Source organism: Thamnophis sirtalis, unplaced genomic scaffold, assembly GCF_051295495.1.
Source record: "Thamnophis sirtalis isolate CommonGarterSnake01/CBP01778 unplaced genomic scaffold, rThaSir2_p1.2 scaffold_11, whole genome shotgun sequence".
NCBI classification, from domain to species: domain Eukaryota; kingdom Metazoa; phylum Chordata; class Lepidosauria; order Squamata; family Natricidae; genus Thamnophis; species Thamnophis sirtalis.
This window is the reverse complement of record NW_028261391.1, coordinates 37,479,513-37,503,499: the sequence shown is the minus strand read 5'-3', so window position 1 is coordinate 37,503,499 and position 23,987 is coordinate 37,479,513. Positions and strand designations below refer to the sequence as shown.

The following is a 23,987-nucleotide window of genomic DNA, read 5'->3' as shown; positions in this document are numbered from 1 at the left end:
AAGTGAGATAATCTAATTCCAGGAAGTCCTTGAGTTACGATCAAATTGAGCCCAAAATGTATGTTGCAAAGTGAAACAATAGTTAAGTTAGTTTTGTCCCATTTTACAACCTTCTTGCAGTTGTTAAGAGAATCACTGTTGTTAAGTTAGTAACATGATTGTTAAGTGAATCCACCTTCCCCATAGCTTTGCTTGTCAGTTCGCAAAAGGTGACCACATGACCTTGGGATACAGCAATGGTCATAAATATGAACCAGTTGCCAATTGTCAGAATTTTGATCATGAGGATGCTGCAAGATTGTAACTGAAAAATAGTCATGAGTCATTTTTCAGTGCTGGTCATTAAATGAACTGTTGTAAGTCGATGACAACCTGTCCTTGATTTGTTACATTTTGCAAGCTTGTAATTTTGAATCCTACACTTCAATCTAATGTACTTCTGGGAAAGATCATTAAATCTTATTACTATGTGATCATCACATCATTAGGTTTTTTTGCTAATATTTCTGATTGCTTCGGGTTGCTTCATTTGTTGAAAACTTCAGATTTTGCTATTTTATTTTTAATTTATTTATTTGCTGTTTTAACCAATGATATTCTGCTAAATTTGCTGTACATTACAGGCATTTTAGCACTTAAGTTATTAGCTTTACTTGGTGAGCAACAGCTAATATTTGCCAATTCTCTCAGACATCCTATTACATCTTTTATTAAAATAAAGAACTTCTCCCATTCCAATTTCAAGCCCCATTTGAATTCTTGAAAACAGATGTTTGATTGAAGTCTTTTGAATAACAATATGATTAAAGAGCTTGGTTTGCATTTGTTTCATTGCCCTCTATTGGAAGAGGATAGCTGATTCCTTGTTTTAGCGGTTATATGTTATGTTTTAATCCTTTAAATTTTTTTGCAAAGCACCTCCAGGATATTTTGTATTTGGAAGAATATTTATCTATTTTTGGGCAACTGCGCATGTGCATGGAGTGTGTATTTGGCGCACACGTGAGCGAAGCTAGCATGCACAAAATTGTGCGCACACTGAACCAGCAGTAATGCTGGCAGCAACCCACCCTGATATGGAGGCTATACTATCTTCCCCAAGGTTTATAACATGATGGCTAATCTTTTCTGGAGCGAGTGCCCAAAGTGCAAGCACACAGATGTGCGCGACTCTCCACATGCACCCTGCCCCTTTACATATCCATGCATGGCGCCCATGCATGCACACACAGCCCCCTGCATGCCCCTACTTCTGTGCACGTGTGCAGCTTGCCTACATGTGCCCATGCACACGCGCTCCTCGCACCTGCGTGGGGCCTCTGCACGCACCCTGCACATGCATGGCAGAGACCCGATAACTGGCTGGCGGCTGGTGCACTCGCATGTGTGGTGGAGCTGAACTAGGGCAACGGTTTGCGTGCCTACAGAGAGGGCTGTGTCATAGGTTCACCATCAAGGGTTTATAGAATTCTTAGGTAATTAGGATTTGTTTTGAATTGTGTGTTCCATTGTCTTGAAAATTCCTCAAGAAATTATTTGGTTATTACTTACAAATCTGCAGAGACATATGCAAGGAACTGCCTTATTTTCCTCTTTTTGCTACTTTTATATGAATTATATATCTGATTTACATTTAATGTGTTTAAATTATGTATTCAAATGTTAAATTTTGTATGTAGGTTTTGCTACTATGTTCTTCAAATTCAATTATTTGTCCCCCAATTTTTAAAGGGAGAGGCTTATGTGTCAATCAGATTCTCAATCTATATAAAGTAGTGTTTGTTATGTCTGCCCAAAATTTAATGAGGAAACCTATGTACTATTTCCTTCTAGATTAGGAAAGGTATTAGAATATTCAGAATGTGTATCATTTTTTTTAAATTCACAATATAGTTTTTATTTAAAAGAAACTATGATTCTCTTTTAAGTTTGTCTTACTTTCAATCAGTGGTGCAGAAAAAAGTACCAAGAATACAAAAGCCTTTTTAAATTTGTTTTATTCAGATACAAATTGAAAGCAGTTGATGAATGAAACACAATCCGACTATGCTCTTCTTCCAAAAGAAGAAGCACAGCAAGCTATAACAATGACAAATAAGCAACATGGTTCGAATTTGATTTCTAGTAACTAAATAGGCAACTGGACCTACTGTATGCAATTACTTTATAGATGGCTATAGTACCATCTGTAGTTTGACAGTTCTGCTTATAAATGCAGGCAAGAATGCTTTGTAAACATATTTGCCACTGCAACATCCATTGATTGAGCTAATGCTTGGAACTGAGGGTTCTTGCCAGCCATTCCTATCTTTTAGAAACAGAGGAGCTCTTCTGCTATTTTGGAATATAATAGGCTGGAAATCCTGGCCAGAAAGCTAATCATCTGAGGGACGCAGAATTTGCTTTAAGTTCCTTTAGAATTTCATATTAAGAACTGAAACAAATGAAAAACAAATAAAGACACAAAATATAAATAGACTTGTGTAGTACTTTCAAAAATGGGGAGATGAGCACACCTTTGGCCTAAAATTGTGATTTTAAAATAGCTGTTAACGCAAGATTTGTGTTCAAGTACAGTCTAAACTTTATTAAAAGGAGGAATCAGAAGTACTTTTGATTTGTGAGCTAATGGATGTTTTCACCTCATTTTATTAAATAGCAGCCATATTTTTAATACAAAATAGAAAAATGTCCAAATAAAAATTAGCTATAACGAAGCAAAATCTGAATAACACCATTCTGTTTGTGGATACTATGAGAAGAGTCAAGTGAGTAACAGAGAGCCTTCCATATTATTATATAGTGATATTCTCCTGTCATCTTTAGAACATATTTTAACATGTTCCATATGATATGCTCTTGTGATTGCTAGAATGCAGACCATTATATTTTTAAAAATAAACTGCAACTTTGAAACCAAAAGTATGGAAGCACTGTATTGGAGAAAATCTAAAGTACAAGTTGGAATATTTGGTGCAGTCAATCTTGAGAGAGTTTGTGGCCCCAAATAATTCAGAATATGGCCGGCTAGTTAGGGAGACATAATGCAGAGACATGTCTCACAGCTGTTATGCTGGTTTTCATTTCACACTATAAAAATGGGAACAGAAGTAATAAGACCCCCTAATAATAGAGAGACTTAAGCCAAACACTCCGAAGGGCTTTTACTATTATAGTCAAGCCTTTGTGCCTGTTCCTGTTCCTATGAAAATAATTTCCAGCTCCTAGGAAACTTTGCATCCTGTTCCCATGGATATCCTTGCACTGAGAAAGTAACTAAAGCTATTAAGGCCTTAATGACGACCCGTTTTCTTGATCCCACTGCAAAAATCCACTCTGCTCCAAGGTTGCACAGAATGCTGGGGTAAATGGGAGGCAAGGATGTCAACAAGCACCTATGAAAGCTGGTAGCCCGAGGCTCTCCAAGGAGCTCCCCTCCCCCCTCAACCCAAATTGGCAGTTATTGTAGTTTCTTTTGTTAGAGTGATAATATTTCAAAATCTTCATCCTCTGAATCAAAGAATCTTTCCAATCTATCTGCATCAGAAGAATCTACAAGAGATGAATGATTTATATGCTTCGGTATTACATTTAGACTGTTCCCACAACACATTTAATCATAATTAAATATAAACTATGCAAAACACCAGCTGTGATTTGCAAGAATCTGAATAATAAAAACATTAGGCAATGCCAGATAGTTTAACTATTATTTTTAGCAAATGCATACCGTCTATGGTAGTTCAATTTGTATCAGCCAAAATACAGGGTAGAATGATTGCTTAGCCTTCCTTATCTATTTTCAGATATTTTTACAGGGATAAAAAGCTGAAGTACAGCAAAAATCCTGCAAGAGCAGCTCTGCTTTGCAGGATTTAGAAGTAATTGTTTTATAAATCACTGCATTTTATGAAACAATAACAATGTAGTGAATAAGGAGGATGGCTCCCAGACAGAATGCTTGCCTCCCCAAACGTGAGTCCAGGAGAAAAAAATGTTTTGAGAAAATGCTTCAGACAGCCACCATCTCCAATTTTCATGAAGATAAAAGGGAGGGAAGATCTGTTAAACCTGCAGGGTTCTGTTACTATAGCTCAGGGGTGTCAAACTCAAGGCCCACAGGCCAGATGCAACCTATGGGGTGCTTAGATCTGGCCCGGAGGGACGCCCTAGAAATAGTGAAGGAGCGGCCCGCAGTGCCTCTGCCAGCATCAACAGAGCCCAGGAGGAGCCCCCGCCCTGCCCAGGCCACCACAGATGCTCCCAACATGAGTAGCATTGAGCTGGCTACACCTACCCTGGCCATGTCCACCCGGTCCCCCTAGGGTCAAACAACCCTGATGCGGCCCTCAATGAAATCTTGTTTGACACCCCTGCTATAGCTGTTCTGATAAAGTAACTTTACATCTGCATAATGTGTGTTTCATAGTCTAGTTATCTAAAAACAATCCCAATGATTTTTAAAGATCAAATATCAATTTTGAAAGCTGGTATCTTTCTTAGGCAATAAAAAAATATCTCCAAATATTAAAACTCCTTTATTCATACAGCTTTCATTCCTTCTATAACCAAATAAATGAACCTTACCTGGAGTGAGATTCAAGACATCAGGACTAGAGAAGTGTGAAGGCTGATGTTCTATTAGCTCAAACATGGGAAGGGCTCCTCTAATCAGTGACAACTGTTAGAAATGTATTAAAAACAGTTATACTCCTTTGCTATTTCTAGAGGTATTGAATATTTGATATAAATAATGCACCTTCAGTTCACAGTTTCACTTATAGAACAAATTAATTTCCAGTCTTTATGATTGTAAAGACTTGCTTAAAATGTGTAAATGCACAGCATATAGCAATACTAAAAAATGTTCTTCTGAAAAGTATAGTGGCTTTACATATTTGGTATAATTCTCTTCAGCTTCCAACAATAAAAAAGAACAAAATAATGAAAGCACAGGAAAATATATTGTATTTGAGAATAGAATATACACAGTCCCACTTAAGGAACACAAATTAATGCAGCCAGCAAGACAGCAACTTTCAAGTGAGATTTTAACCCAAGGAGGGGCAAATTTATATAGTTTGATTTCGCTGTTTTTCATTACATTAATCTATCCTTATGCTTGTACAAATTTGAATACTATATATTTTTGTGTGCATTTTCCCCTAACATGCACAGTTGCAAATACAATTTTCTTTAAAGATGCATTGTTGCATTGCAAATTGCCTCTAAAATGAGGATTAATGCAGATGCTGGAAAACCAGGAATTTTGCTTTTAATATGTATTTGTGAAAAGTACGCTTATTTATATTAATCATATTTATATCCACTATCTCACCAAGGGAGACCTATTGGATGAGTTTAATTTTTTAAACCTTTCCCCCCCATTCCTCTAATGTACAATTTGCTCCCCTTCCTTTTTTCCACTATTGATTTAATATATAAAAGTAGGAAAGTTGTTAATGTCAAAATCAAGTCTGCATGCCTTTTAAAGAAATTAGGTCATTTAGACTTTGCTACTGTGTAATATTTTCTTGTTCCATCCTCTTTAAATACCAAAAAAAAATGTTAGCTTCTTGAAAGCAATGCTAGAAGTGCTAGTTCTCAAAGCCTCTCTAGAGATTTAAAGCTAGTAATAATATTATTTTACTGTCTAAACAATTTCATATTTCATTGTTGAACTTTCTATCCAATTATTTTAGTGCAACCTAAAATCTATTTTACATTTAAATACAACTGTCATGGAAATACTATTTCTAGCACTCTATCTTTACATTAATACTTTAATAATAGACTAAAGGATTTCCATCACAATATCCAGCTCTTTACCCTATTTTATATATTTATTTTTGAAACTACATTCCCAAAGTTCCTTACTTAGGATCTAGTTAGATGACTTTAATGTGCCTTATATGAAATGCAGAAAAATATTGGGCTTTAATCTCAAGCAAATAGGATGGATAATTGTGGCTAGCTGAGGCCCTGTTGATTTTAATGAAACTTGCAAAATGAGATATGGTTATTTCATGTTGTATCATTTAATGCTTCAGAGGTAAGATGATTTATTTCGGGTGCCTTACAGATCTCATGATTTCAAGCAGAAACTTGGGAGAATATCCCGGTGATCATGTGAGCAGTTCTGTTGAGTACCTGGTGCTCAGTGGCAATAGGGGATGATGCAGACATTTGCTGAGACCAGCCTCCCTGTATTGGCAGAAGGCTCCCTAGTGGACTGAGGAGCTCCTGGTAAGTGGCGAGGCCAAAGAAATGTCTGGAGTGGGTGAAGAGGAATTTATTTTCCTCTTTGAGTGTGTTGGTAGGTTATTGGCCAGTGCTCTTGTTTAAAGTAACCAGCTCTCTTCTTGGGAGGTGGTGGAAGGCAGATTTCCCACCCAGCTTCTAGGACCAGTTTGCACAGTACATTATACATAAAGTTAGACATTACAAATTCAATTTCCTGTCTTTTAAACATTTCTCCCTCTTGTCTCTTCATGAATGGGTGGAGTTTCTGTGGCTTAGATGGCCACCCCATGCCCATTCCTGGTTCTACAGATCTGCACTTTCTCAAAAAAACTCCCACGTCCCCTCTTTAATAGGCTTTCCTAGATTCAACAATTTTTGTCAACTTTCTCCCTGACTCCAAAAAGGAAAGATTTATTAGAGGGCATACAGCACCCTCCAAGAGGAGGATTATCTGGATCCTTTGAAAACATGGGACAAAATCAGCATTGATTTCTTACATAAACAATTAAATAATTAGATCTTGTTTACCAGATGGTTCAAGATAACAGAAGTACTTTTATTTGTACATTTCCCATATTTTACCACTTTTAAAAAACAAATATTCCAATGGATAACTCCGAAGGAGATAAAACATTGTCAATATCAAATAAAGCCCACAGATTCATCTATTTACAATAGTAAAATGCTAATAATTAGGCAATCCATAAAAGCTGTCTCCTCTAAGAAACAGAACTAACATAAATGACATTGGCAATAGATACCTTGACAAGATTAGTAGACTTTTAAAAATAACTCCTCATTTTATCCTAACTCTTCCAAATGCATTCATATATATACATTCTGTCATACATTCTGACCATTTTGGGGTTTTGTTTTGTTTTTTTTATTAGAAAAAGCTACATACAAACCTTCTTGATTTGCTGGCACCAGTCACTGAAGTCTTCTTCTTTTTTGCAGAAGAATCCCTATAATGGCAATATTTATATTATTCTAAAACAGATTCAAATTAAGTAGACCCCTATTAGATAAGTCATGAATCCTTCTCCTCCAGCATTCAGTATTACAGAGTGGCCAATAGATGTATCTGGAAAGCTCACAAGCTTGTACTTGGAAGGCAATATGAATTCCCAGTAACTATATTTAAGACATGATGTTTATGATTCCATCCACATTATATTTACAAGAAGAACATTTAATATTTAGTTAGATTATGTGTGAAATTATGTCTGTCCTGAATCTCCCTACATTAAATTTCAATGGATGATCTTTACTTGTAATATTGTAATATAATGTAAAGAATATGGCATCTGACCATTCATTTGTCTAGACTTCTCTAGGACAGTGTTTTTCAACCACTGTGCCGCGACACACTAGTGTGCCGTGACATAGTGTAAGGTGTGCCGTGGGAAAATTACTTTATATATAGTCAATATAGGCACAGAGTTAAATTTTTTTAACATTTTCTAATGGTGGTGTGCCTCGTGATTTTTTTCATGAAAAAAGTGTGCCTTTGCACAAAAAAGGTTGAAAAACACTGCTCTAGGATACTTATCTCTCTTCTGTTACCCGTCATCTAAAAGCCTCAACTATTGTAATATGGAAATAATTATTTCTCATGCTTCAGAACAGGAATATATTTAATTTTATGATGAAAAGGGAGAGCACAACAGAATACCTTCATAAAGAGAGGAATCAGTAGCTAACTAGAGCAGGGGTCTCCAACCTTGGCAACTAATAAGACTTGTGGACTTCAACTCCCAGAATTCTTCACCGAGGTTCACTAGCTCAGGAATTCTGGGAGTTGAAGTCCACAAGTTTTAAAGTTGCCAAGGTTAGAGACCCCTGAACTAGAGGATTGTCCAAAACCAGGAAACTTCCTTGATAGGAAAGTGAACTTCAGGTATTCATACTCACTACTGCAATAGAAGGATCCAACTCTGCAATGCTCATTCTGCAAGGCGGATGCTGGCAATGAAAACTTTCATCAGAGATGTGGCAACTGTCTACAGGATCCACTGCAGGCTGAGTAGTGTGTGGGTCAAGATAGATTAGTTCTTCACCTAAATAGAGATCAATGGAAAGATCATAGATCTACAAGCACCTTAGTATTATCAGTAAACTCGATGTGAGACATATCCATTGGAAACTTATAAGAATAAGATGCTTTGGAGAAGGTCACTTTACAATTGACCAGTGCCACATACTTGAACATCTTACTGAGAAATATAGCCCCCTGAATAGTATCTCAGCCCTGCCTTTATCTTGATTCCATGTCTCAGACAAAACTATCACAAAAGGTGTATAATACCACCACTGCTCGCTGACTTATTTTTTATTCATGAACCACAATAAAATATTCTAATACTGTATGTCATTGTGAAGGATATCTGACAGTACCCCATTCCAGCTGCCAACACTGTAAAACAAAACTGCACATCAGCACATCTTGTAGTCAAATTGTATTCAAACGAAGTGGTAGATTGGCTTGACAACCTGAATTTTCAACCACTGAGAATGTGCAGACCACAGTAAATTACTGGCTGAAGTAAACTCTTCTTCCATCAGGTTTAGGATAGATTTCAAAGCAAGTAGAAGCAAGCAAATTCACAACTTTTTGCTCCTATGACTTTCCCTCTCCTACCTAATTCTATTTAGGTTATGAAAAAGTAAAAGTAATATTTAAGAAGCAACTGTTTGTTATAGATCATCAAATCAATGCAGGCAATACATCTCAGTTTCTCATGGCTAATAAGAGATATATGAACTATCTGGTAAATGTTCTAACTCAGAGAAGAGTTTTCATTCCAGCCTTGTATAATGTTCTTCCCTCAGCATTGCTAGAAGATGTAAGAAGATACCCTATCTGCCAGGATTCTGCCCCTCGACTTAGAGCAGGTTGAACTTTTCTTATACTGACATTTCTGAAATATTTACTCCTCTTTTGAACAACATAATAGGATTTACTATCATGTACAAATCCTGCTTTTTGACCTTATTCTGGCAGTTGTTAAGTGAATCATTGGTTGTTAAGTGAACCTGGCTACTCCCATTGCTTATCAGAAGCCAGCTGGGAAAGTTACAAATGGTGATATGGTGCCAGGACACTGGAACTGTCATAAATGCATGCCAATTGCCAAGTGCCCAAATTTTGATCACATGACAATGGGGATGCTTCAATAGTCTTTAAGTGTGAAAGATGGTCATAAATCACTTTTTTATGTGTCACTAAGTTCAAAGTCACTAAATGAGTGGTTATAATTCAAGGACTACCTCGAATTGCAGTCATGTGTAATTTTATGTTACTAGGAAACTTGTTATATAATCTTAATAGTCTCCAAAAATACAGGTTAAAGATTGTCAAACCATTTTATCATAGTACAGACTGGAAACAAAGTTCAATATGTTTTTGCATGATCATGTAAGACGTTACCTTTTTACAGAACAAAGTCTGAGAGAATACAGATTTTAGGGATGACTATGTTTGAACAAAAACAGATGTTTCCTACATACTATAAATATAAACTTAAGACTCCCTATGGTGCTTCCCCTTAAGAATACGTCTAGATATGTCAATAAATAGCACTAAGCCTTGTTCAGCCTCCATTCACAGCAGCTAGTTTGCACCTGAGAAAATGGTTTGAAGTATCTTACAGATCCATACTCATTAATATGTTCAGCATATATACAGCTTAAACTTACCAACATATCCAATGAAATAATGAGCACTATTGGGTTTTCCTCCAATCACACCTAAGGACTGAGGCATCATAAAACAATGCTGCAAAGTAATATATGCACAATTAATCACAGTGGAAAACAACATCATCACAATAAAGAGCATTACACAGTTATTCAGAATATTTTTTTTTACTCATATCCACTGAACATTCAAACAAGTTACTTCAGCACTGGCCATTTTTAAGACAAAAAAGAAAGGGGGAAGCCATTTACAGTGCAATAGTTTTCATGAAATAACAGTATCAAAACTACTTTATATAATTTGTAAACTCCAACAAAAGGTGACTGACAAAGGTAGCATGAAATGATGACTGGCTTCTTACACACAATACCACCACCACAATTTTATGCATAATATTTACTCAAAACTAAGCCCTATTCTCAGAAAAATATTTATACAAGCTTGTAGTTTAATCATATTAGTCAATGAAGTCACACTTGTTCAGAATTAGCTCGGAGAAAAATATATGACTTTGAATTATTAAATAGAACTAGGGTGATTACAAATATTCATTGGGTACCTGCATATTTAAATCACTGCAACAGCCACTAAAACAATTCTACCTATTCAGAATGAGCTGCTCTAATAATGAGAGTTCTAGATAGCACAATTGAACATGTAGATCAGGTATTTCAAACAATGGTGAAATTCAAAAATATTTCCCTACCGGTTCTGTGGGCATGGCTTGGTGGGGTGGATTGGTCTGTGTGTGGGGGATGTGTGTGTCATGTGAATGGGTAGGCATGGCCAACTCTTTTTTTAAAACCTTTTTTTAGCATTTTAAACTAAAAAATGCTTTTAAAAGTTCTGATGATCAGCTGTGCAACAATCAGCTGGACCCTGTGATTGTTGGAACTTTTAAAAACTTTTTAAAGCATTTTTTAATTACTGGTTCAGGCGAACCGGTAGAATTTCACCCCTGATTTCAGACATTCTGAGCCTTATAAAGAATTTATCTTGGCATGCTATTGCATTCACAGTTAACACTGTTAATTATGAATGTGAATATGAATATATTCATATGAATATGGACCAGAATTAAAAATGCATACACCAAACCATATGGTTTCAGATATCCAAGTGGTTAAAATTATTTTATACCTTTAGTGTTTCAATATAGGCTTCGTTGATGTCTGTGAGACCAAGGCGAAGAGGTATCAGCAGCACTAGTGGCTTCCAAAGCAATAAACTGTCTGTAGATACATCTCCATCTGGATAACCATTGGAAAGAAAATCTGATTCTGCAGAAGGAAATGCTGAGGCTCCAGAGCATGGACAGTTGGGCTTGCATAACCTTCCTGCCAGATAAAAAATCAGCAGAAATAGCCTTGGTTATGCCCATACAGTCTAATTTGCTGTTGAATAGCAAATAAAATTACATACAGTATATCTACCACATATTACTTACATCTATTATTGCTAATATAAATTTTTATTTTATTGTAATGGAAATATTTATAATCAACATTTCAAAGCCTGGAAGCAGGTTCTTCTGTTGCTACCATGAAGCTGCAAAAGTAAAACTTTCTTTTTCATAAGTAGAAAAGATCTTTAGCTTTGAGAGCTCAACAATTCAGTTTTACCAGACATAACAATAAATACTGAAATATAAAATTGCACTATTTCAGAAAACCATCTCTAACAACAGTACCAATAAAAACTTACTCAAACCAATCAATTACACATTTGATACACAGCTGCGGGCATCCAGTAAACCTAACAAATGTCTTATGACTCTTTAAGCCCAATTATCTTAAAAACCATATCCCTTCAACAATAGGCGCATACTTTTATAAACAGTACAATGATACTTACTTATTTCTTCTATCACAACAGTATTGTCCATGGCTATGTGTACTGCCAAAGAACTCCACATATCAAATGTGGCAAGTTTTCTAAGGATAAAAATTAAAGACAAAGGTATTTAAGTGAATAAGGTGCACATTAAGAGATCTAGAAATTTGGCAAGGGAAATCACATCACCTAGGTCAGTATCAGTGAATCAACACAAAATCTCAAGTTTTAATCTGTCATATTTTTAATGAAGTACACAAAATTATAACAAAGTTACAAAGAGGATATAAATATGTATTACAAAATTACCTGCATTCTTCTTTTCCATACAATTTCATAATACTTAATTTTTTATCATTTTGACCAACAGAAAAGAAAGAGCGTATAGAGAAAAGAACTTTCTACCTATGGTTAATATGTTTTTGTTATGGCCAAAGTACTTAACTCCTGATGAGATGCAGTTTACTTAGCAGTATTTGAAAAAGGTTTCTCAGTACCTTTTCCAGAACTCAATTCTGCCTCTTCCTAGTCTAGCATTAACTACTATACCAAAATTGTTCTATCTGTAATGCTGTCAATACTCATTTATATAATGCAATTGATGTATGCAAAGCTTTTTAAAAATAGAATAATTATATTCTTTTAAAGTATTTTTGAGCTAAAAATATTGTTTTCTTCATTAGACAAAAACTTATTTCCTGCTTATGTATATATATCTGGTTGTTCCCTATAGAATCAGGATGCTGAATCAGATAAGTCTTTGGCCTGCTCCAGCAGGCACGGAGCAAGGGGTGAGAAATGGAGGCAAAAGAAAGGTATAATTCAATATTATATATGAACTTCATTTTGAAGTTTCATTCAATATTGGTCTCAGTAGCTTTTCTAGAATTCTTGGAAACAGTGAACTATATAGAATATACATATTGGTAGCATTTTGAAAAGTCATTCATTCTGGTGTTCAATAAATTGCTCAGACAACTACATTTCAAGGCACCATATAAACAATAAGGGAAAGCTAAGCATAAACATGAAAATTGACATAATATTTGGCATAAATTCCTCTAGCATGAAGACAGAATAAATGAACATAATGAGACAGAGACTCTGCTGTTATCTAATTCAGAATCTACAAGAAATAGTATCTCAGTAGATTGATGACAACTTTAGCTTCAAACTGTGAATGATCTTTCCAGCAGTCTTCATGTTGGCACTAATTAATATAGAAGACAAAGTTGAATCTTCTAATCCTTTCCCCCCAAACTGGTCCATTCCCAAGGAAAAGCCTTGTAATACAGTATCATTTTATTTTTACCCAGAAAGGCTGAAATGGAAATACCAGATGGTACCTTCAACTTCCAGCTATCGTACACCCTTCAACAAGTTACTGTAATCAACAATATCAAAATTCAAAGAAAGATCCAACAGAATCATATTCCCCACCTCACTCTTTCCTAGTACAGAATATCCAAAAAAGTGATCAAGACAGTCACCACATGTAAACCGAAGAGGAAAGGTTCAAGGAAAACTGACTCATTTAAATACTCCTGAAATTGCAATGCTACTGTCTTCTTCACCAGTTTGTCTTAATATAGAACATCAGATACTTCTGAAGCTTATTAAAATCTATTAAGTCTAATTATGGCCTTCTTTGAAGCAAAAGCCTCATCTTTTTTTTCCTGTAAGGTTACAGACAATTCAACATGCGAAAGAAGTATTACTGATCTGAGTATTACTGATCTATCATTGGCAGGATAGAACTGTTTGAGGCTGAGGAACATTTCTTTAGAGAAGTAATAATAATAACAGAATGAAAACCTGTATCCATGTCCTCACAAAACAAGTAATGAAACTAATTCAGACAGATATTAACAGAAAATGTGATAGATTGCCTAGGTATAGCTCTACCTTAAGTAACATCAAGCTTAGCACAAAGCTGAGCAAATACAGCTGCAAAGAATAATATAAATTGCTCAGGTGATTTTGGGGCACAAGGTAGATCAACTAGAAGATCTACCTACAAACTCTAGAAATATCCCATGGAATTTAGTATACCAAGACTAGATACAGAATTTTGGAGGCATACTGAGTGGAAAATCAATTTTAACATTTCCTTGGGATAGGTAATTTAACTGCTTTATTTTATACAGTATCTAAAACCATAACTGTTGGAGCTACTGAATACTTACTTAAGTACTTGTGCAACTGTATTTGGTCCATACCATTGGCCTATGGATTTGCCTTCTCCAACTCCCATCTGGGCTGCAACAAACACATTATAATTGATCCATAGTATCATTCAAGGCTACTTCTCAACCCTTAAGAAACTTAATTGGACAAGTATTTAGATTGCTTAAGAGTATTGAACTAAAGTCCTATTAAAAATGTGAAATGTTTCAAATAATAACATACCTATCCAGCAGAGAAGTATGTTCATGAACATTGGAGAAAGGTACGTTAGTAATTTTTTGGAAGGTCATACATAAAAATTCATCGGGGAAAATCTTTCTACCCTGTCTAGAATAGGGAACCACAGGCTTCAAAACAAGAACCAATAATTCCAGGCAGATTAATCTATTGTAATGTTTTTCAACCTTAGTAACTTGCAGAAGTCAGGATATCAACTCCCAGAATTCTGGGAACTGAAACCCACACATCTTAAATATGCCAAGGTTGAGAAACATTGATTTATTGCCATCCCTTGCTTCTATAAAATCATTATGCTCTTTAGGGCAAGAACTTTTTCCTCAGGGAGCATTTTAAAATCTGATCTCTGAGGCTGCAAGCAAGATGTCTGGCAAAGTGATGACCTTGCTGAGTGAACATAGCTGGAAAATCTTGGCCTTTTTCATTTGTTAAAATATGGAATATGTTTAATGATTGGAAATATATAGAGGAAGCCTTGCAAAGATGTCATACTTTAAAAAGTGAAAAATAAGTAGTAATGCCTTATTTTGCCACTTTTTGGTGCAAACTGGGGGCTATACATTTCAGAGTATGAGTTTTATGTCTAGTTTTAAGCCTATTCTGAGAGATGCAAAGAATGCACTCTTCGCACTGAATAGAAAGGTAACTTCTCCCTTTAGTATCCAGACACAGAGTATGTTTTCCTGTATCTTAATTCCTTTAAGATAAAATGCCACCTTTTCTCATTATAGCTCCTTAAGCTCTTTAGTCACTTATATTTCTTTGTGATTGCTAGTAAAGTTGAGCATGCTGCAATGCAAATTAAAGTCTCAAGAGACAGATTTTTTTAAAAATGATTCTTGTAGCAAGAAATTATGTTCCATATAGAGAGAGAAGAGACACAAAAGTAGACAAAAAAGGCTTAGATAATAAAAGTCGCTTTAACAAAATTATTAAATAACTATTTTGAACAAATTGCTGGTTTAAAATGAATCTTAACCAAAATGTCTGCTGTACGTTTTTCAAAGAGTTTCCTATCTTTCCTATAAAGGGAAAGATAAAGATCTGAATGAAGGTGGTCTGATTTGTACAGGAGAAATGGTAATATAGTACATATTGGGAAGTGAAGGAAAGATTTCACTATGGATCAACAAAAAATGAACTGCAACTTCTAGCCATTGTAAATGCATATGAAAGTAATTATACATTATTTCTTATTAAATAAAGTTATATGGCCACCCTTGTATCAGAAGAAGCTCTGGGAGGAAACAAAGTATGAAAAGTATTAGAATGCAACCTCCAAAAGAATGGATGGAAAATGTTTGTGGTCTCTTTGAGGGGCATGAATATTTGCTGAAAGAAGCAAAAATGGATATATATAAGAGTGTTGTTATATGCAACACCATAAACATTAAAATGAATGCAGGGGGATTGGGATGTTTAAGAAGTATGTGTGGAAAAGTATGTGTGAATGAATGCTAAATGAATATGAATTGAGCACAAGGAAGAAATATGGATTGAACACATAGTGAGCACTATATAAGAAATATGGTAAGACAGTTTCATCATGTAGAGAGAATGACTGAAAGTCAAATTTTAAGACAAATAAATAAATTGTGGCTGTATTGAAAGGAAGAGGAGAAATGGCATCGGATGGAACGAATAGGATTCTCTAAAAGAGTTGAGAACTTTAAAGAATGAAATGCATGACGCAATGCTTGGATATGATGGAAGCAAAGGTTATATAAAAGTTGTTTTTCAGACTGATAAAAATTCATGTAACCTTTATGTAAAATTCAGCAACCATTATGTAAACTCTGTAACCAGCTGCAGAGTTCCCAGTTAACAGTAATGAAAACTGCCACCCCTCTGCTATATAAGGTGATGAGAAAGAATGAGAAAATTTCTGTTTTTATATATAAGATACTAGTTCTAATACAGCATTCTTGTGTGGATATTTTATTTTATTTTAATAAATTTTGCTAAAGATACCTCTGAATTTGTGATTGGGAAAGAAGTATTTTCAGTGGCCATAAGCATAACAGAAGGAGAGGATATGAAGAGGTATAGTGAAGCATATTAATTCCTTTAAGTTTATAATTCCATTATATTTCTTTTCCCTAGCTCAGGTTTTTAATTACCTTGGCTTAGTCTTTCTTATTCCCTTGTTTCAGTTTGTTTAAACTGCTTATCCTGAAAGGGATTAAAGTAGGGTACATGTATGTATGGTTTATATAAGATATAGCTGAAGGCAAATTGAAGTGTTAGCTTATTGCATTTTATAATCCACAAAACAAAATTTCTTTAGGATTTCTTCTCCAACACAAAATGTAGGAACTCTTTTAAATAATAAAAAGTGGCCCTATGTGTTGTTTGCACAGTTTATAAGGGGAAAATATAGACACACTCACATTTGAAGATAAGTTCTATTAAGCTCCATGGAATTTATTTCTAATTTGTATAGCAGTTGCCATTACACAATTAAGTTTTATTCGGAAATGCCTGTCCCTAGATAACCTGGATCTATAATAGAAAAAAATGAAAGGCTGGACCAGTTTCTACATTACTATTTCCCTAACTCAATTTCCAATAATAAAACATGGTAATTTATACTATGTTTGCAAATGAACATCTTCTCACACTTTATTACCTATAGTGCTGATAAATCATCTTACCTATTTGGTGGATTGAGTAGTAACTGTCCTTTTTATCAATGAAAGCATTGAGAACATTGTAATAGTTGTCTGTTTGTTTCTTCCCTTTCATCCACCTCCAATCTAAGAAACAGAAGGCAATGTTAAAGGGAGGAAAAAAGAAAATACAACTGCCACCCTTATATTTTCAAGGTCTTCATACCAAAATAATCGGCTTGCTTTAAATTGATCCTTTCTAATACAAAGGTTGATTATTATAGTCTGAAACTGATTGAAAAGATAACTTCAAATACAATCTGCATGTAAAATGACAAACACTTTTCTGTTTTTATTTTTATTGTATTTCACAATCAACTCCGTCAATATTTAATTTTTATGGGAAAATGTATGGACAAAATATACTTTACACTGCAAGAAGTAAATAAGTTGATCTGTCATCAAACTTATTGATTTCCATAGCCCTTTTAATCATGAGAAGAATTGTCATCCTATTCGTGCTAGTGGTACTTCCAGGGTGAAAGGATTAGCCGGTGATATCACCATTGCTCAGGGTTCACCCGGTTGGGGGTCCCTTTCATGTCCCCATTAATGGGCCCACTGAAGTGATACCTATTTATCTACTCACATTTTTACACACTTTCGAACTACTAGGTCAGCAGGAGCTGGAGTGAATAACAAGTGCTCATCCCATCATAGAGCAGCGCTCAGCACTTAAATATGAAATTGCTGATTATCACCCCAGTGTTCTAACCCATGTGAGTCACCATGTTCCCCAAGGAAAGAGTTGTACATTTTGAAGGAAATGATGCTACCAAGGGGAACTTGGAATATTTGTAAATAGACCTGCTTTGTTAGGCATTCCTTTAGAATGAAAAACACCTTTATGAAGGATATCTGAATACAAAGAGTATCAAGATTTTGCATTATAACCATCACAGTAATGTGACTTACCTCTGCTTAAGTGCCTGCCAACCAAAGCCTGGGCAAAAATCATCTGGCCACATCTTAGCATACAACCCCAACCAGTGTCAGATGTTGGACCTGTTCCCCCTGCATAAACAGATCACATAAACCAAGCTTTTTGGCAAGTAATCATTTGAAGGATTGGAGTTTTATGATGTACCTGAATAGGATCGGGAGCCAGAAGTCAAAATAGGGTTGTAAATATAGATATGCTGATCTGATATTATGCCTCTCTGAATATAACAGAATACGCAGCTACAAGTAGTCCTTGACTTACGACCACAAATTTTTTGTTGCTAAGTCAAACATTTGTTAAATGATTTCTCCCCCTCATTTTACAATCTTTCTTGCCACAGTTGTTAAGTGAATCAGTGCAATTGTTAAGTTGGTATCATGATTGTTAAGTGAATCTGGCTTCCCCATGGACTTTGCTTATCAGAAGGTGATCACATGACCCCAGAATGCTGTGACTATCATAAATATGAATCAGTTGCCAAGTGGCCAAATTTTGACCACATGACCATGGGGATGCTGCAACAGTCATGCGTGAAAAACGGTCCCATATCACTTTTTTCAGTGCCATTGTAACTTTGAATAATCACTAAATGAATTGCGGTAAATCATGCACTACCTGTAGTGTTATATCCTATTGAGTGTAAGTAATATTGTGTTTCCTTTTCTTGTGTTGTTTTCTACTCAGCAATTCAGTAAATTAGAGAGGAAAATAAAGAACATAAATATAAATACACATTTTAGAACAATGTTATTAAATATAAATTCATATGTATATGATTATGATCCTGTTAAAATTTCCTAACCATTTCAAAAAATACTAACATCTATTCCCAGATATTAATGTTATAGATGAATAATTAATTTATTTCCCGCTAATCTCCTAACCAACAAATATGCCAGGCCAATATTCCAACTGGCTTCTTTAGGTTGTAAATAAATCCGATTTTTAGAAATAAATATGCACCATTTCCACAACAATTTGGAAAACAAAAATTGGTGCTTACCAATGGCTGGAAACCCTTTTCTATATGTAAACCAAAGACGAGAAGTCACATCCAACAAAATATCCTCTTTCTCTAAAAGGATGAAAACAAGATTTCAATACACTTGCAGAACTTAGATTGCATGGTTTCAATGATAAACATTAACTGAAATACATCCATTTTTAATTAGGGTTGTTCAACATTTAAAGTTAAGAATAAGATAAAGGTAAAGGTTCTCCTCGCACATATATGCTAGTTGTTCCCGATTCTAGAGGGCAGTGCTCATCTCTGCTTCAAAGCCAAAGAGCCAGCACTGTCTGAAGATGTCTCCCTGGTTATGTGGCCGGCATGACTAAATGCTGAAGGCGCACAAAACGCTGTTACTTTCCCACCAAAGGTGGTCCCTATTTTTCTACTTGCATTTTTATATGCTTTAGAACTGCTAGGTGGGCAGAGCTGGGACAAGTAACGGGAGCTTATCCCATTAAGCGGCACTAGGGATTCGAACTGCCGAATTTCGATCGACAAGCTCAGCATCTTAGCCACTGAGCCACCACATCCTTAAAGTTAAGACTAGTATGGCACATATAAAAGAGTAAATCTTTTGTGATGTAGTTTTTTTCGGGGGGGGGAACACTTCAATATCTTTCGGACTTCTCTCTCATATCAATAGGATAAATAGAAAACTATCTAGCATTTATTATCTTCAAAATACATGGTTTCTCTGAAAGGTTCAGCAGAAAGCAAGGCGTTTGTTAGGATGGCAGAGCTGGTCCAGAATAAGATCAGAAAACTGGCCTTATGTCCATTCTAAGGCATGTCAAATCTATAAAAAGACAGCAGACTTCAAGTGATGATATAGAATCGTAAAGTCCTTGAAATATTAGCAGAAGAAATACCTGTGAGTGCGTTGTATTTTCTTCCCAGGATCCAAACAGGCTCTTTGGTTTCTGGGAAATCTTCATACTCAAACCTGAGAGTATCATAAGTGAGAGTAGCTGTTCAAAACAAACAAAGACAGTAGTCTCAAATACTTTTCAGGATCCGCTATTCAAAATACAAAAAAAAAAAATTTCCTTCAGAAAATTTCACCAATGTAAAACTGTTTTTAGATGATGAAAAAGTAGCAATTATGCTCCAGGTTCTAACATCAACAACAGAGGCAGAAAACATTGTGTCTTAATTAAACTTAACACTGTTTTCCTTCCCATGGACATTTTCTAAAATAGGAGGGGGGGGAGGCTAAGATTATTATTGTAGGTCTGATCCAATTTTATTTTGAAAATTAGCACATTATCAAATGGCAGTAATAATCATTTTCTTCATGTTATGAACTGAAATAACAGCCTTAATGTCTCACCTTTTGTTTGGAGCATACAGTGATCACATGCATACACTTTCTGCAATAAAAGCATCACTCTGTAGAGCAACGATTCAGTACTATGACAACAATTCACATACTACTTCACTAAAACTACATTTGGTTCCTTGCCTGCCTTCAAGTGTCCTTAATAGTAATGGAATGGGTTACTAGCAAGAAGCATCAGATGAACCTTCTACTTAAGCTCCAGGTTCAATATTCTTCTCAGCATCTTTAAACATCAGGCCCTGCCTTGCCAAAATCAAGACTGGTATAAATATGTGCAGATGTTCAAGCATAAATGGCATGGGTTAGATGGGAAGTCTTCTTAATAGTAGCACCCATGCCTTAGAATCAGTTTCTTCTCTTGTTATATTTGGCTCTTTTCATCCTTTCATTTTACAACCTCTTAAAACTATTATATTTCATTCTGCCAATACAGTAGAATATTTGTAGCTCAGGTTTGAAATGAGAAGTCCCTGGTGCTCTCTGAGCTTGATTTTTTTCTTGTAGAAGTTTCATTACCAAAACTAGGTAAAACCATCATGGTCACTAGCACTGATGATGTTACCTAGTTTTGGTAATGAAACATCTGCAAGAAAACAACCAAGCTCAGAGAGCACTAAGGATTCCTTATTCCACTCTAATTTAAGCCCAAATTGACTGTGGGCATCTATTTGCTTCTTTGCTTTCAGAAATCAAAGTTTGTTAGACTTACTTTTTTTTTAAAAAAAGAACTGAGAACCAGTACAATGCACTCTAGAGTAAACCTACATCACATCCTTCTATTTGCCTCATAGTTGTTAATTCCAAAAATTACTATCCGGATAACCCATTCAGTTCAAATTTCACATACTCTGCAACCTTGCCTTAGAGAACATCATGTCCCATACACCATGTGATTCAGAATGGCATTTAATGTGAGAGGTTCCAAGAAAAGACTGCTAAGCCTTTTCCTCAGTCTAGTCATAAATACATAACAGACAAGGTTCATTTTGCACTTGCTATGAAGTCTCAAGTCTGTTACATTCAATACACTGTTTACATGAAGTTAAAACAGTATCAATACATATATTCCAAAATTTAAATGATCATATATCAGAATCAACATGGGAGATTAGACTGGGAAATAAAAATAAAAACAGAAAAAAGAAATGCCAAATTTTAGAACAGAACTTAAAAAGCGAGCTAATATTATTCAATCATCTATCCTTATATAATATTAACATATATCCAAATAAAGATGGAGAGAAGGAAATTTATAAAGATTTATTCTGCTAATGGCCAAAATGCAAAATGACTAATGAAATGGAAACGTTATAGGAGCCAAGCTGGAATAAATTTATTTAAATACCCCAAACATATTTATGTAGAAGTGCATTCTATCTGGGCCTTAGTCCAAAATTATAATATATGGGAATAGTATAGATATATTGTGGAAAAAGTATGTGTATTTTATATGCCTTAAAATCAATTGTTTATGCAATATCATTAAATAAAAGAGAATTTTCAAAATTAATTCTTTAACTGGTGAGCCAGTAGTCCATGATTCTAGTCCTACCTTAGACACAAAGCCAGCTGGGTGATCTTGGGACAGTCATACTCTCTCTGCCCTAAAAATCAGGCAATGGCAAACTACTTCAGAAAAACCTCACTAAGAACCTCACTTTTTGACCAGGAAGTCATCAAATTGATTTGAAGACACCAAATTAATAAACAAATAAATAAAAATCCTTAACGGTTGCGATTTCTCCGCGGGTGGTTCATGAAGCCAATGTGGAAGGAACACTCGGACACGAATTTCCTTCGGGACGAAACCGACCCAGAACGAAGTCTGGGGGTCCTTTTTTATTGAGCATACACAAGGGAGGGATGGATTCACATAGCCAATGCGGACCAATCATGATTGTGCAAGTTTACAGTATATGGTAACTCATTTACTCTCATGTAGACTCGAAGAACACTCATAGTCAATAAACCTTTTATCATCATGCAAACATCCAATGCTTAATTAATGTTTGAGAGTTAAACAGTTGTAACCCCTGATTTAAGTCACAAGTCTGTGGTTGCTGATCTGCTTAGTGTTAAGGGTACTGATTTAATCAACGCTTGGAGTTGGACAGTTTGTCTTACTGATCTAATCATATGGCCAATTATTGCTTTTAGTTTACTGATTTAATCATATGGTTAATTATTGCTTCTGTTCTATAGTGTTACAGTATGGCTGAATGCATACCTGCACGTATATCGCAACAAACGGTCACTTACTAAGATGTATTTGGAAAGTTTCAATAAGAATTCAATTTGGTGTAGATCTACTACAGAACACTGCACTTGTCTTCATAATCTTATTCAGACAGCAAAACCAACTACAAGTTTTTATATAAAATGTTTGTTTTATATATTTAAATATTTTTTATCTGTTTGGGGAAAGTCAAGAAATTGATGAAAAGGAGAGTATTACCCATTTGCCTTAGAGCAGTGTTTCTCAACCTTGGCGAATGCTGGCTGGGGAATTCTGGGAGTTGAAGTCCGGACATCTTCAAGTTACCAAGGTTGAGAAACACTGCCTTAGAGTCTTAGTTTTCCATTTGAGCTATGTGGTACTTTGGTAGGTAGTTTTAAAACAGCATGATTTTTCTTCCATCACATCTCAGGTCACAGCGTGTTAAATTTTAACTACTTAAACAAGAACCTTGGGATCTTATCAACTTTAGAAAACTTTAAGATTATTTCCATACATCAAACCACTGAAGGACCAGCACTAAGCTTTATAAAAAATGCAATCAACTAATGCTAGAAAACCACGGCAATGTACAGTAGAGTCTTAAAACTGACAGCCTTTGTTATAGTGGAGTTGCCTCTATTTGAAAAGAGAAGGCAAAGTACCATATTAGCCAAATTGCTTTAGCAACTTCTATTAATCACAGTCATTTAAGAAAAAAAAATACCGTAAGAAAACACAGTTCCCCAGGCAACATAACTGACCCTTCATCGACCTCTCTCTTTTAGGCAATCCATGATCACAGTTTCACCGACTAGCCCAGTCCGCAATTTAGCCCTCTGCTGAAAAAACAAATCGACTCCTTCCTTTCCACACCCATTGCCCGCTACCCCAAATATAGAGAGCTGCTTGTTGACCCACGCAGCTTTCCCAATTGACACCCCCCCCCAAACATTTTCCCACTCACCCGCGTCCATCCTGCCCCCGCCCTCTTAAGCTCGGGGGGCCCACGGCTGTCTCCTGACTGACACAGATCACCAAAGCGGCGCACTTTATACTTCTCATCCCATAGCGCTGCTTTCGCCCAATCACGGAATTGTTCACCACTCATCTAAGCGACGATTGGTTAGTTTCAGATGCAATGGTTTCTCCCTCTATATGGCAGGTGCCATTTTGTTGTACGGAGAGACCGATTGGTGTGCAAGGTTACTTAAATCGGCCTCGCTGTCCTTCTGAAGCAGGATTTTTTTCCCGTTAATTACCCTGTACTGCTTTCTATCCCTCAGAGTAGTTTAACTAACACATGGTATTTTTCAGGGGTAGAAAGTAGAAGGGAGCCGCCATATTCTTGTACGGAATATTAAGCACCATCCACTTGACCCAATATGGCGTTCTCAAGTAATTCGCATCGTGGCGTGGTTTTAACAACATTCGCCCAACACCAGAGTAGCTGTTCTTCGCTGCTTCTGGTTTGCTTGACAGCGAGTCAATCGGTGAGATGCAAAGAGGGGCAAAAGCGAATTAAGGAGGGTTGCGGGCGGTTGTAAGCGCCGCTCCGCTCATATACTGATCGGAGGCACGTGGGCTGTAACTGAATGACAGCTTCTTC

The 23,987-nt window shown here is 35.8% G+C and overlaps 1 protein-coding gene across 4 annotated transcripts; it reads right to left on the bottom strand.

Moving 5' to 3' along the window:
- Positions 1-1,979: 1,979 nt before the first annotated feature.
- ATG4B (autophagy related 4B cysteine peptidase) lies at positions 1,980-23,427 on the bottom strand. Of its 4 annotated transcripts, none has more exons than XM_014060721.2 (13): positions 23,346-23,427; positions 19,694-19,792; positions 18,816-18,887; positions 17,785-17,883; positions 16,855-16,956; positions 13,963-14,035; positions 11,798-11,877; positions 11,084-11,280; positions 9,943-10,021; positions 8,158-8,303; positions 7,152-7,208; positions 4,588-4,681; positions 1,980-3,552 (listed from the first exon to the last, which is right to left on the bottom strand). In XM_014060721.2, the coding sequence occupies exons 1-13, from the start codon at positions 23,353-23,355 to the stop codon at positions 3,479-3,481; spliced, it is 1,182 nt and encodes a 393-aa protein (XP_013916196.2). In that variant the 5' UTR covers positions 23,356-23,427; the 3' UTR covers positions 1,980-3,478. The 4 variants fall into 4 exon arrangements, with proteins under 4 accessions (XP_013916196.2, XP_087581670.1, XP_087581669.1 ...); XM_087725544.1 differs by having other exon boundaries at positions 1,980-2,434; XM_087725543.1 differs by lacking the exon at positions 23,346-23,427 and adding an exon at positions 23,143-23,272.
- Between the last annotated feature and the right edge of the window lie 560 nt (positions 23,428-23,987).